This window comes from Stegostoma tigrinum, chromosome 4, assembly GCF_030684315.1.
Source record: "Stegostoma tigrinum isolate sSteTig4 chromosome 4, sSteTig4.hap1, whole genome shotgun sequence".
Taxonomy (NCBI): Eukaryota; Metazoa; Chordata; class Chondrichthyes; order Orectolobiformes; family Stegostomatidae; genus Stegostoma; species Stegostoma tigrinum.
The window spans coordinates 13,624,028-13,639,043 of record NC_081357.1 but is presented as its reverse complement, the minus strand read 5'-3'; the positions used below and the strand labels follow the sequence as shown (position 1 = coordinate 13,639,043).

At 43.6% G+C, this 15,016-nt stretch overlaps 1 protein-coding gene across 1 annotated transcript; it reads left to right on the top strand.

Moving 5' to 3' along the window:
* Positions 1 to 5,928: 5,928 nt before the first annotated feature.
* LOC132209564 (uncharacterized) lies at positions 5,929 to 13,773 on the top strand. Its single transcript, XM_059645723.1, has 4 exons — positions 5,929 to 6,112; positions 6,930 to 7,059; positions 10,418 to 10,592; positions 12,277 to 13,773. Exons 1-4 carry the CDS (start codon positions 5,981 to 5,983, stop codon positions 12,449 to 12,451), a joined length of 612 nt encoding a protein of 203 aa, XP_059501706.1. The 5' UTR covers positions 5,929 to 5,980; the 3' UTR covers positions 12,452 to 13,773.
* Positions 13,774 to 15,016: the final 1,243 nt, after the last annotated feature.

Here is a 15,016-nt window from a genome sequence, read left to right as displayed (position 1 = left end):
AGGGAGGGACTATTCCCCATGCTCTTGGTGAATGAATAATTAACTTTTTTAAAATAAAACATATGGCAAAGATTAGTGGTACACCAGGAGTTTGTGAAAGTTTGATAAACTAACAGGAGAAAACCAAGCACCCAAAAAGAGCGTGAAAATTAACTTTAAAGGCAAATATGCATGCAACATCAAGATGGACTATAAAAGCTTCTTCAAATATAATCAGGAAAAGAGAATCCAAAATGAAGATAAGTCCCTCAGCGAATGTGGCTGAGGAAACTATAATGGGGAGCCAAGAATTGGCTGTGGAATTGAGTCAATCATTTGCATGACTCTTTAGCATAGAAGCCAATCATGGCATTCCAAAAGTGCAAAATAATTAAGGGGAAATGGGAAGGCTGAATTGAAAATTAATATCACTATGATGAGTGAAAACAAGCCAGTATATTTCAATGACTTGGATGACCAAGGTGAAAGCATAGCCAAGTGTATGGATGACACAAAAATAGGTGTGAAGGCAATTTGTGAGGCCAACTCAAAAAACCTGCAGGGGGTGATAGCCGAAGCAAAAGAGTAAAACATGGGTTCAATGGAATCTAACATGTAAAAGTCTCACTTTATGCTCTTTGGCAAGAAGAATAAAGGTGTTGAATATTATTTACATGGAGAAAGACTGCAAAATAAAACTAAATAGAGGGATTAAAACCATGAGACTGTCGTGATTGTAATGTGTTCAGCTAGGTGGTCCTCAAAGAATATGAAAACCCTGATTGGGTCTGTTAGCGTGGTCCAGTCAGGGAACTCTTGCTGGCAGATATAAACATGAGTGTCAGACATCATGTTCATGCTGAGAGCTGGCTCTGAGGGAGCTGGATCAGTGCCAAGGACTCTCCACATGTCAATGAAAGGTAAAGAGGACAGGACACCAGCCTCTGTGGACTTATTTCAGTGGCGATGAGAGAAAAGCATGTCCTGAAGAAATCTGTTCACAACAGTTGTCTTTCTCTCTGTAATCAGACAACAGCCCTGTGGCCTGGCAAGGCTATGGCTAGTACCTTTCCATCACCAACACACTGTTACATCAAAAACACCAGTTGAAGTCCTCCTGGAAGTACCCAAGATCAAAGCACTGGCACATTATTGACCACATCATTGTTCAATCCCAAGACCAAAAGGATGTCCTCATTACCAAAGTGATGACCAGTGCACAGGAGTTCTGGGTAGGTCACTGGCTCATCTACTCCACAAAGTCCACTGGACACCACCATGAACAGTTGAAGGTGGCAAAACACTTCAGGAAAAAAATAAAGTCAATGGTGAGTGGCTTCAAAAACCAGGCAGACTTGCAAACTTCCAAAAATGTCTTCACCAAAATCTCCAAAGAGTTCACTTTAAGGGAGTGGAGGAAATCTGGAAAGAGCTGAAGACAGCCATCATGTCATACCGTGAAGAAACCATCAGCTACAAAACCAGGAAAACCCCAAGACTGGCTCAACAGCAATGACCACATCATCCAAGTCTACATCAACAGGAAGAGGAAAGCTCTCCATACCTGGCAAAACAACGCCACCAGTGAGACAAAGAGAGGAACTCTTCAAAACAGCAATGACTGAGATAGAAAGATGGGAGAGAGAGAGAGAGAGAGAGAGATCAGAAACTAATGGTAGACTGAGAAAGCCGAAAAGCTACAACTCCTTCCTGACAAGTTTGAAACCCGGGTGTCTTCAGAGCCACCACAGCAATATACAGACCCAATACCCTCGGCGCCAAACCCATCTGGAGTAAGGATGGAACTCTTTAGAGACACACACAAAGTGTATGCATTTGATGGACAGAATAAAACCATAGCTCTCCTTAAACAATGAGACAGTCATTGACAGGGACTTGTTTGAGGAAATCGACAGCTTCCTCATCAAAGATAATCTTGGATCTCCACCCATGTGGTGAAGAATAATTCTTGCATGAAGAATGGAATAACTGCAGGAGTACAGGAGGTTCCAGCCTGAGGTTTTAAAACTGGAAGAGAAGGTATTACCACCATCTTCATCAACTGTTCTTGAAATTCCAGGACAAAGAAGAAATCCCTGTGGATTTCAGGAATGATGCCATCAGCTCCATCCTCCAGAAAAGAGCAAGTGGACTGTGGGAACTACTGGGGCGTCTCCCCACTCTGTATCAGCAGGAAGACAATCACCCAGAAGCAAAAGTACCCAGAAAGGTACTTCTCACCTCAAGCTGGTATCAATGCAGAGATTCAGCATCACATCCAATGTGGGAGTACCACCTTTGGCCAAATAGGGATGAGAGCTGTCGATGACCGTGACATCTGTGCTGACACCGAGACAATCTTGTGGACAAGGCAGTCATCCCCCAAATCCTCTATCGAGCTCCAAGCCTTCAACAACCTATAGACGGCACCTCAAGAGCCTTGAGAGCTATGATCAACACTGTTTGGGACAGATTGTCCACATCAGCTGGGGGGACAGGTCTATTAATTTCAGCAGCCTTGGTTTAGCCAATAGCAGCAGCATCGAGGCTGTGATCATCCGGAACCAATCCACCTCGGCCAGCCATGTGCTACAGATGTCCATGATCCAACTATTAAAGTGCCTTCCTTCAGCTGGGCAAAGAAGAAAAGGGGTCCATTGTTCAGAAGAAACTGATTGGAGGAATCTCCAATATGAAGCCACACAATTCTTTGAGAACACTTGATAGAAAGATGAAGTACACAAACGGTACCAGAGAAAGGAATGCCAATGATCTCAAGGTCAGCGACCACTTCCAAATCCCAGAAACACCTGCCAAAAGTGGTTGGAGGTAAGTTTCCAGGATCAGCCTTGTCAGCCGCACAAGGACCCATGTTATGGAATGTGTGATCACTGACATGGAATGTGTGAAATGGACAGTCATATGCATTAGCAAGTGATAGACATGTATATTAAATGTATGGCTTCGCATTTCTGTTCCTTTTATGGCAGGAACATCTTCACCCTACTTCCTTAATCCAGCTCGCTCATGATTTTGAAAAATCCATCAAATCTCAGCTCGGCCTTCTTCCCTACAAGGAGAACATTCCTAACTTCTTCAATCTAGCCTCATAAGTGAAGTTTCTAATTCCTGGGACCATTCTTGGAAATCCCTTCCTCACACTGTCCTACATACCCCAGCTAATGTGCCACCCCTGACAGTGCACAATCCTCCTACTGAGGTCTAACCAGTTTCTTATCCAGAAAAGGTCACGCTACCATCTCCCTACAAATAGTCACAATGCAGACTACAGCAGGTCGACATTACAACTTGCTAAAGGAGACACAGGGAAAGGGTAATAAATGTTAGCCTGTCATTAATAATCATGTCCCAGGAAGGCGGAAACAATACAAACACAGGAGGCACTGATCCAGGTGGTAATGTTTCTGCTGCATAATACTTGCAGGGAGACTGAACAGTTCATGAACAAATTACAGATGTGAAAAAGGGAGCCCCCTGCGACTCTGCAATGCATTTCTGAAGAAGGGTCTAGGCCCGAAATGTCAGCTTTCCTGCTCCTCTGCTGCTGCTTGGCCTGCTGTGTTCATCCAGCTCGACACATTGTTAACTCTGAAATGCAGGCCCTGTAATTGTCAGGATATAAAAGCAGACTTTGGTGTCAGATTTGCCCCTGGATGCTGGTTTTATTTCAGTGAACACTTTGTGGTTCAGATTTCAGGGCTATTGACCATGACCTTGTATTGGAGCGAGGTACGGAGCTGATTTGCCTCCTTTACATGAATACAGCCATAACCCCCTCCCTGCAACATTTACATGATACTTTACATCTTTTGAGGTTGAACTCATGTCAGGTGAAGAAAAACAGTGAGAAAATGTAAAGTTGGTCGCCCTCCTCTTGATCATTTGTATAAAACAGGTCCATTTATTTTACTACTTGTAGTTTTTATCAAATGACATTTAAAATTTACCTGCAATTCTTTCTGATTTGTTACTGCCTGGAAAATTTGCAAGGCAATTTACATGTTGTTTCCAGCTTCAAAGCTAACTGCCACCAACTCCCATTAATTTGTGTTAATACTTGAAGAAATTAAGATCTGCAGAGGCAGCATTGAAGAATTTGATGAAGCAATGGTATTGTTTTTCGAAGCAGTGTTACGATGTGCTGTATTTTTCCGCCTGTCCCGAGATTCTACAGTGGTTCCAACAGATCGAAAATTACCAAATATGTCCGTGTCTATTCCAGATGGTTTTGCTGATGGCTAGTTTGTTTGACAAGTTTGGTAACAGTACAGTCAGAATAATAGTGAGGTGCATCAGGCCGTCAACAAAGACCTTCGCAACCAATTATCGCCATCAATCGGCAGCTCATCATTGCACAGTAAGAAACTGCCAAATTGCTTGTGAAAAGTCTCAGAGATGCAACAAGATGTTCCCAACGTCGAAATGCATCTGAGCAGCCTTCTCCCTAATTGTTGCCACACATCTCACCATCGCAACTTTGGCCAAACCCCACTAAGAATCCAGCCACAGTTACTGAACACCCCCATTTTACAGCCTGTCCTTTCATGAAGGATCCTGCAGAACTCACCCAGTTAAGGAACCCCCACACAAAGGGGCACGGGGAATTTTCACAGAATCAATGCCCACTTTTTACAGCACTAACACCAATGTCCCAGTAAGGCAAAGAGTTTAATTATCCAAAAGTCATTGTGAGGAGCCACAGAGAGAGTGTAAAAGTAAGGCAAGTGGGTTAGGTGGCAGGTGGAGGAGGTGTCAGTTCTGTGGGTGCAGGTGGAACAGGGTGGCAGGTAGTTGAGTGATCTGAGTGGCAGATAGATAAGGTGCAGTGTGGCAGGTGTTTGAGCATTCTGGGTGGCAAATAGGTTTGGGGGTAGAGTGGCATGTGGACGAGCGCTCCGGGTGGCAGACAAGCAAAGGCGGAGACTGGCCAGTAGTTGAGTGATCATGGTGGCAGATAGGGAAGGGTAGAGACTGGCAGATGGCTGGGTTGAATGACAGTTGGGTTAGGCAGTGAATGATGAGGACATACTGGAGTCATGTGGGGAGGCAGATTGTGCGGGGCTGGCGACGTTGTGTGCGGGTATTTGGATCAGATAGGATTGTGGTTAGTTAATTTGTGTGGTGGGATCGTGTATGCATGCCAGGATAGCCTGGGAGGATACAAGGGCGGTTGGGCATGGTCATGTAGGCCATAGGTAGGGTATGAGATGAGTTAGGACAGGCCACTGCTGTTTGATCAGTGAGGAGATGTGGTTGCATGGGTAGCTGGAGAAGTAGTTGAGTGGTAGTTGGGTCAGGCAGGGCCAAGTCAAATCAGGATGGCGTGTAGTTGAATGATGGGTGATCATTGGGAGCAGAAGGGCTGTTCTGGTGGTGACGTGGTTGGTTGTCTGGTTAGGGGTGTAATTGAGTGATGGTAGAGAGACAGGGACACACAGGATAAGTTGAATAGTGGGTTGCCGTGTCCTCATGTAGCCAGGGAATTGGGGGACATCAGAGATTGGGGTGAAGGGAGAGTCAAGTGGCTCAACTGTGTAGTTATCCAGGAATTGGAACTGATTTTTATTTATCCGTGCATTATTTCCTCGGCAGCCCGTAGGCCAGTGATCCAGATCTCTTCACATTCTCCCAATCGAGCTCAGGCTGAGAGACCTACTTGAAGGCTTCAGGAAACAAGATTGGATTGTGACTTCTGAGGGAACCTGATGTGTACCTTTTGGGTATGTCCAATCTCTGTCTATCCATAGAACGGTCTGGGCCCATGAATCATCACAAGGTGTGTAACAAAATAATGTTCCCATAATTCCTCAGCTTCAGTGTTTCTGTATCATGTGACAGCCATGCCTGAGGGCAAGCCATATTCAAAACCATTCCCCAAAACGGTATAAAAAGATCCGTGTTCTCTGCTCAAACCTCAGATCCACCTGAAGGTGCTGATAGTCATTCAGTGCGTTCAACAGGGATCGGAGCAGAAACCAAGATGCTGACACTGTTCTTAACTGTGTCTGTCCTCTTCGGACATCAAGTTGCTGCTCGGAAAAAGGTGGAAGAGGTGGACAACTTCTGTGAAGAACTTGATTGTCTCTTACCAGAGACCGCCATTTTGGAGAACGTGAGTACAGTTCAAGGTTTATTGCATTCTGTCATTTTTGTACCAGTGGAAATTATTGAATGACTGCTTTCAATTCTCGAACGTGTAGCCCAAAAGGAGCCCACACCTCAGTTATGAAACATGTGAGGGAACTGAAGCTTATCCTCAGGTCTCATTGACATCAGAATCGCTGTATACTCTGTGAAGATTGTAAGACTGAGAGGTTACCTCATTGACACTTCCAAAACTCTTAAAGGGCTGGCAAGGGTAGATGCAGGAAGGGTGTTACTGCTGGCTTGGATTCTCGAATCACAGAACACAGTCTCAGAATAAGGGAACAAGCCATTTAGGACTGAGATGAGAAAGTATCAGAACAAAGTAAGAACGTGAAGTTCAAGTCAAAGAGCGACTCCAATATTTCTGCCTCGCTCCTGTGTCTATTATTGGATATTCTGTTGAAATTGGTTTGCTTTGTCCCAAATTCTGAATGAGAAATGAGGCCCAAACTGAATTCCGTTGAAATTTCCCTTGGTCTTACATACATCTGCGGAAAGTTCGTGTGGAAGATTTTCAACAACATTCCGTAGTTTTGATATTGAAAGCACAAGGGAGAAAATGATCCATTATGCAAAAAATGACCAAGGTGAAATGGTTGAATGGAAAACAAGATAAATTAAGAGCAAGATTCACAACAAAATCTCCCAATTCTCTTTAAAACTCAAAGCATGGCTGACACCAATGTTTCATCCAGACACCTGGGACAATCCCCTGAACAGAATTATTTTCAGGGATACTTCAGTTACATCGTGTGCGAATGCATTTTATTTTCTTGTTTCAGGGTTATGAAGAAGTTACATTCAATCCGACTCCATGGCTTGAAACAGCAGTTGATGGGAAGAATTTGAATGATGCAGTGAAGGCCGGCCTTGATCGACTTTTCAATTATTCACAGTTCAACAACGATGAAGGTACGGTTTGCTGTTGCTTCAATGTGACATTGGAATAGGAAATAACACTTTACTATTTGGCCTGGCTCATTTGAAACTTTCTATGTGGAGATGCACACTGACCAATTGATCCCAGATTTGCTGGTTTTAGTTGTTGCTCCAGGATGTTGTGCATTGTGCCCTCCATTACTAACCCACTGGAATCTGTGGAAGCTGTCCCCGCATGGGTGCAGCGGGATCCTAAGCTCACTTTCCCATTCACATCACGATCTCCCATTTGTCATTCGGCAAGAAAAAGTTATCTGGGCCAGAACTAGGTGGGATAAATTAATATTTTCTAACCTCAGGACCAAAGTCAAGGCAACGGGGCAGAGGAGTGAGCTGGGAAAGGGCAAGTCGAGTGGCATAGCAAGTGTCAGAGAGTCTCGTGGGAATAGCGTATCTGTGAAGAAGGTCAATGTAAAGATTATCAGGAAGAAAATGAAAGACTCTTTAGTTGAATGTACAAAGCTTTTGTAGCACGTTCGATGAACTGGGGACATCAATAGAATGAAGGAAATCAAATCCAAGACCCAGATGTATTATTGCAAAGTCACCGATGCTGGGAAATAAATCTTCTCGAGTCTGCGAACTTTCACAAAAATCAAGGGAATGTGAAAGGAGCTGCCCTGAAATTAAAGGGTGACAAAGAGCAGTGGTGAGAAAGGATCCTGGTTCAGAATTTTCAGAAGGAAAATCAGTATCGATGGAGATTGGGAATATCAAAGGCCGGAGGGAAGACTTCATATATTTCACTTTCTATACTTGTCATCATTGCCTTACAGCTCACAATGTCAATGAAAGGACAATGATCACATTAGAACTGAATTCCACATTCAGTCTGAAAGTGATATTATTTGGGCCCAAACAAGAACCTTGAACATAGTGACAGACAATAGCATTGGTGTGAGAGGAGGATTGGCCAAAATAAATTTGTTAATGGGTTTAAACCGTATGGCCATTACTAAACTTTGTGAAACATTGAAAAATATAAATCAGAACAGAATCAACATTAAAAATTTAGCAAGAAGGGCTCATCAACAGTTTGTTGCTGAATTTAGTGACAGAATTACATTGAAAAGAATCATTTTTTAAGGTTGCAAAAAACAACAATAAATCTAACATTTGAGAGTATTTCAGAAAGCGTTGTGTGACCAAAGGCATCAGAAGGAATAACAGAGATAGTAAGAACTGCAGATGGTGGAGAATCTGAGTTAACAAGGTGCAGAGCTGGATGAGCACAGCAGGCCAAGCAGCATAGAGAGAAGCAGGAAGGCTGACAGGATTTTCGGAAGAAGGGTCTAGGCCAAAATGTCAGCCTTCCTGCTTCTCTGATGTTGCTTGGCCTCCTGTGTTCATCCAGCTCCACACCTTGTTATCAAAGAAGGAAAAACAGTTTGTGAATTCGCTTTTGTAGAAATGTAAAGAGTAACGAAAACAGGCGTTGCCTCTATCATTTCCTAGCTGTGATATTTCTCCTGTGAGGAACATTCAAGGCATAAGTGAAAAAATATTTTGCCACCGTCTTCAAAGTGCGAGACACAAATTGTACACCAGAAATACAGGGAAACCAAATCAACTTATTTAATGCAATATCCTTTTATTGTCATATGCACTCCATTGCAGGAGAGCAGTGAAAAACCTTCACAATGTCTGCCTTCTGAATGTGACACCTCCGGTACAAGCGCCTCGGTACAATTCTGGGATACAGCAGAGGGATAGAAGTCGTTGTTTAATGACGGAATTGGAAATAAGTTAAAAATAGGAAACTATGAGGGGTTAACATTCCACAGTTCGAAGGTAAGTTCTAAGGCAAGGATTGTGTCCTCACGCCGGTCTCTGTCCAGGACTCACTGCCTGGGTACTGCTCCGGGGCAATTTTCCGGGGTCTGCTGTGGGGCTTCAAATATATGCTGCTCTCTGGTCCCAGGCCACATGCTGCTCCAGGCTCACTGTTGGCAGTGTTCTGTGACTCACAGGGTGTGCCTGCAGACCCCAGGATACAAGGGCACTCTGTTTTTGCTGGTTGCTATGTGGGACTGTCCCCGTTTGTGGGCCTGGCCCTATTCACTCAGGTCCTCCTTAGGACGTGGCCAGCTCACCTTGCAAATCCACTATTCAGGGGTATGTGGGGAGAGAAAGTTCAAACCACAAGAGGAGGGAAATAAAAATGGAAAAAAGCTAAAGAAACTGGTGAGCAGAGAATCACTGACCAGAGTTCATCTGAGAAGACAAAAAGTCTTGGTGAAATTTAAGAGACCAAAAATTGCCAAACGTGATTGCCAAATCTGAGGGCCAATAAATATGAGCTGGAAACTCACAGCAGGTCAGACAGCATCCGAGGTCCAAGGAAGTCAATGAGTCAGGCCAAAACTCTTCAGCAGGTGTGCCAACTCTGAGGGTTCTGAAAATTGGAGCTGCCAAGTGTAATTATCCAAAACCTGCCAGATGCTAAAATGGAGTGAAAGCGTTCTCGTCATATATCATGGAAACAGACACTTTGTTCCAACTCATCCATGCTGACCAAGTTTCCTAAGCTAAACTCGTCCCACTGACCTGCATTTGGCCCATATCCCTCGAAGCATTCCCTATTCATGGACCTGTCCAAATATCGTATGTTTGTTACAACTGAACCTGCATCGATCACTTCCTCTGGCAGTTTATTCCACATATGAACCACCCTCTGTGTAAAAACGGTGCCGCTTGGGATCCTTTTGAATCTTTCTCCTCTCAGCTTAAAAACAATCCCTTTCTTTTGAGCACACTCACCCTCAGGAAAAGACTTTGCTATTTACCATATCTATGCCCTTCGTGATTTTATAAACCTTTGTAGGGTCACCTCTGATCCTCCTCCATTCCAGGGGAACAAAGTCCCAGCCTATCCTCCCACTCCTTCAAACTCAAAAACTCTTGACTTGGCAACATCCTGGGAAACCATTCCCCACAGTTTCTCACAATCCCCCAGGTAAGGAATGCCCCTCAAACAAACTCCATAGCCCCTCAATTCCCCAGTGCTTTGGGGCACTATTGCCTATTTACCCACCGTACATTCCTCTTTCTATGACAGGGAAGTAAACAGAGGCTTCAAAACCCCCCAAAACTGTAACTGCAGCCATTTCAACCTCTTAACCTTGTGTAAATAAACATTCTGACGTTGACAGTCGCGCTCACAGTCAAAGCTGTCAATCAAGGGCTACAGGTATTTCCAGAGAATGATAGATGTGTGGGCTCTTAACCAATTCATCGCCCTTCCCCACTTTGTAACTTCTAAATCTCTGTATGCAATGCTACTACTTACCACCTTGTAAAATGCTGCAACTGTGTTTCCTTTTTTCTGCAGAAACAATTGTTCCCCTCACTCCACCCTGGGGAGTCATTGGATACATAGAAGATGGCAAAATACAAAATAATTTCAAAGTATTTGTGATATTACCTCCTCATGCCAAAAAAGCACCTAAACCAACAGATACATTGGTTCAAATAGGACAAAAAATCTCTGCTCCGTTTTATCTCATGTGAGTATAATGTATGACAAAAGGGTTTAAAATTCTGTTTCTTTCTGGGACTCCTGAAAAAAAGGAAGAAAGGTTTCTCTAATGGTTTTCTTGGACGTGTCAAAGCTTCTGTGAAGCTGTCCCTTGATGTTGCGAAAGATGTAGGAGCTGACGCGGTACAATAAGTCAGCTGGAGGATTTGATCATCTTTGATGTGAACCAGCAGAACAGAAGTTGAATGCAGTAGCTCATAGAGAAACTCTGTGTGTGCATCAGCTAAAAGCACTGAATCTTGAAACAGTGTGTGAGCTATCCAAGCACATGGAAGATGTTTCGGAGAGTTCTGGTGTGTGAAGGGGACACTGGGACCTGTCTCACTAGGACTGCCATGATGAGACGAGAAGAAATGTCTCGGTGGTGATCCACAATCACTGGATCTTGGACGGTGCGAAGCAATTTCATAGAACCCCTATAGTGTGGGAACAGGCACTTCGACCCATCAAGTCCACACCAACCCTCAGGGCATCCCAACCAGACCCATCCCCCTGTAACTCACTCAACCTACACATCCCTGATCACTGTGGGCAATTTAACATGGCCAATCCACCTAACCTGTACATCTTTGGACTGTGGTAAGAAACCGAAGCACCTGAAGGAAACCCACACAGACAAGGGGAGAATGTGCAAACTCCACACAGAGTGGAATTGACCACTGGTCCCTGGCACTGTGAGGCAGCAATGCTAAACACTGAGCCGCTGTTCCACCTGCTCAATAGCTATGGAAAAACCATTATTGGGTAATATTTGAATATCACTTATGTCCAGCTAGGACGAGATGAACTCTTTTGGAGGAAAGTGGATTTTTGAGAGACATTGGGACTTCATGCATTGCCAAGTATTTGCTGAACATATTGTCTGAGAATTCAGTTACATTTACTTTTATTGCATCAGCTATTTAAATGTGAAATTGGTCATTTCCAATGAATACCACTTCCCGGTTAGTTCATGTGTACTTGTCTTGAGTTAGTTTGCTTCTTATGGAATGTGTTTGCAAAAGCAAATTTTTTTCCATCAGTTTCTTTTGGCAGGATGATTTGAGAAGTTTAAAATTTCCTCGCTGTATTGCTCTCTAAGAGTATCGTACCCATGTGTTTGACATTTCTTGTGTCACCTCTTTTGTCAACATGACTCAACCGAGAGTCAGACTGTGATTCATGGGGCTGTTGACATCAGGTGCAGAAGCTGGTCAATGTGAACCTTTTCATGAATCGATACATGACAAATCCTTTAGCTTCTTCTTCTGAGAACATGGTTGTAACTGCTCATTCAAATAATTCAGTTCATCTGAAGGTAGCTCATGTTCTTTCTGTCATTCACACAAATGTTTCATTTTGTGTTTTTCTGATGTGGAAGTGCTGGTGTTGGCCTGGGGTGGACACGGTCAGAAATCACATGGCACCAGGTTATAGCCCAACAGGTCTGTGTGAAAACACAGGCTTTTGAAGTGTCAAGGACGCTTTCACTCTCTTTGACCAGTGCCTCACCCAAAATACATCGTTTCACTGTGACATCTGGCGTTCTGTTCGATTACAATCATTTCAAACAGTGCTTTAAGTGCTTAAGGAGCTGAAAAGCCTGCTCTTGCTCTTCTTTTCACTCTCTAAATGCTCCAGAGTAAATGTACATCGTCTTAAATCTGTTGCAGGGCATTTGATGAAAGTGATGGCAGTAACCTTAGCAGCGAACAATATGAAGGGCGAGTGTTCCAATTGATGAAGGCTTTGGAAGCAGACAACAGACCCTTTGACAAAACTTTCTTTTACATTGGTTGGTTTAATGGACATGGGCTAATGGAAGTTGCCTTTCAAAAGAAAATTTGAAATTGTTCTGAATCGTTCAGACATCAAACAGTGAGATGTGCTTATTTCTGTTGTATGGTTCTAAACATTTTGATCTCCCATCTAGCACATATTGGATTCAGCCTGAGTATGTGTCAGTACTTGGTGTTTGAACAACTCCCCTAATCTCCTCTCTTCAGACACCGATGGCCCTGTTAATAAACACTGCCCTCCACCAGCAGTGAGAAGGATTTGTCTCCAACCCACACAGCCTCATTTTGACATGGGGAGCTTTATTCAGCTCTCTGAACTTCGACAGTCACGCGGGTTTTGCTCTTTCTGAAATTGTTCTAAATTCAGTATTCATATTTTTTAAGTCTAATTATTTTAAGAAGCTTCTCTCTTGTGTGAGTTCAGTTCAAAGTGTGACAACATAATCCTGCGGAGGGAGATCTTGATTCTCATGGGGGACTGCGGTCCTGTCATTACCCAATTAAAATAAATTGCAGAGAAGACAAGGGTAAGGAAGTGACAGTGAATTTTCTAAAGCAATGGTGTGGCTTCAAATAATGTACTGCATTCATTTATAATGCATGGATTTGCAGAAGAGTGGAAAGGGTTGAGTGATTCCTCTGGTGATATGACCTAAAAGTCTCCACACTGCACAAATACGTCAGACTTATCCGAATTGTACATGGGTGGGAGATCCTCTATTGGGTGAAAGGGATTCATGTATTCAGCAATTTTTCTTTTCATTTGCTTGCTTTCAATAAATTGGCTCCAAACTGAGATTGAGTAGATTCTAGTGTCAGGTCTCGGTTCCAGAATGTTCTACCTTCACACAGCAAAAATTTTATTTGTTTATCTCAGTCACGCTCATGAGAATGCTTCATATTCCTGTGTAAAGATGCAGAGGACTTTTTTTTCCACAACTGGAAAAATTTCAATCCGTGTGTGAATAGTTATACATTCTGTACAGTGAAAATACAACTGGACAAATATAATTGTATCGATCACAGACTGTGTACAATATGAAGGGCAATATATTCACTCAGAAACCTGGCAATGGGACACCGAATGTGTTTGAGACTCCAAAATGTCGCACTTTTAAATTGGTCCAGATTATCATCCAGAGGCTGAAAATGAAACACCATTCTGATTTCCTCAAAAGTATATTCACATTTGCAATACTCACTGGTCAAATCTGCGATTTCGAAAAGGTATTATTCCTATTAAATTTGACCCACTCACAGGTTTCTGTTTTGGAGGAAATAAGTCGTTATTTTCTAGCCTTTGCTTCTCTGTTGTTTTCCTAATTGCTGGGAATGTGTACTCACTGTGAAATAAAGGGTAATGCATTACAACACCTTGTTTGTGGTGTGGAAGTGAAGTCGATGGCTGGCCAGACAGTTATTTTGGGAAAGGCCTATATATCCATCCTCACAAAGTGGGAACAGTCCCGCTGTTCAGATCCTTGATCCAGATCCACCCATTTAATACAATCATTGCAGGTGTAGGTGCCAATGTAGGATGCCATCCCTCTCACTGTCATATCAAGAAGGAGCGAGACTGCAAAAGCTTGTGTCTGCAAACATAACCTGGTGTCGTGTGATACAATCATTGCAGATATGATTATGGCTCAACTCCACATTGCCTTTCATTAAGAGGCCCATGAATGGAAGACTCTTCAATGGTGTGTATGGATTCATTCCCAGCAATCTCACCCCACATGGATTCAAACTCCAGAGTCATCCCTCATCCTTGGAATTGGCCCTCCATCACAGGAGATATACAACATTCCTGAGATGGCTGCGGCAACCTCCATACCCTGAGGCCCACTCTCCATGATTCACCTTGTCTTGTGCACACTCTGACCCATGTCCCTAGCAACAGCGCCTCACACTGGCTCAGAGCTGCAATGTTCCCCACACTAACGTACTCCTTCGGCTCATCTGACATTCTAACAGGAAACATTTTCTTTTCATTTCGAGCATTAAGGAACACAAGATGAAACAATTCACATTTTTCTGGCGCCTTCCTCCCCTTCCCTATGACTCCATTCCCTGCCTGAAACCCACCTCCTGTCATGTATTCATGATCACTTCTGACCTTCGACTCTGATGTTGAACTTCCTGTACTAAGCAAAGGATTCTGTTTTGTCCCTCTGCAGCCCCACCTCAAAGGATTGCAGGCACAACATGACATTGAACTCTTCTTCCATTGTCTTCTCCTCTTAGCCCATATCATTGGGCAAGAGCCCACTCCCACCTGGCCTGCACATCCCTGGACACTATAAGACATTTTCCCATGGCCAATCCACTGAACTGGCACATTTTTGGACAATGGAAGGAAATCCATGCAGACACGGGGAGAACATGCAAACTCCACGCAGATAGTTGCCCAAAGCTGGAGTAGAAACTGGGTCCCTGGTGCTGGGTGGCAGCAGTGCGAACCACTGTGTCACTGTGCTTACCTTCTTCATTTAGAACTGTCAATGTGACACTGATGACCTCAAGTCTCTGCACCCCCTTCCCCATTCCAACCCATCTGCCACTCAACTGAGTGCCCTCTGTGCTCTCAGATCTTGCCCTGGCTTTCTGCCCTAGC

Coding starts and splice junctions, on each gene's coding strand:
- LOC132209564 (XM_059645723.1), top strand. CDS start 5,981: ATGCTGACACTGTTCTTAACTGTGTCTGTCCTCTTCGGACATCAAGTT. Junction 7,060..10,417: donor ACAGTTCAACAACGATGAAG/GTACGGTTTGCT, acceptor TTTTTTCTGCAG/AAACAATTGTTCCCCTCACT. Junction 10,593..12,276: donor TCTGCTCCGTTTTATCTCAT/GTGAGTATAATG, acceptor AATCTGTTGCAG/GGCATTTGATGAAAGTGATG.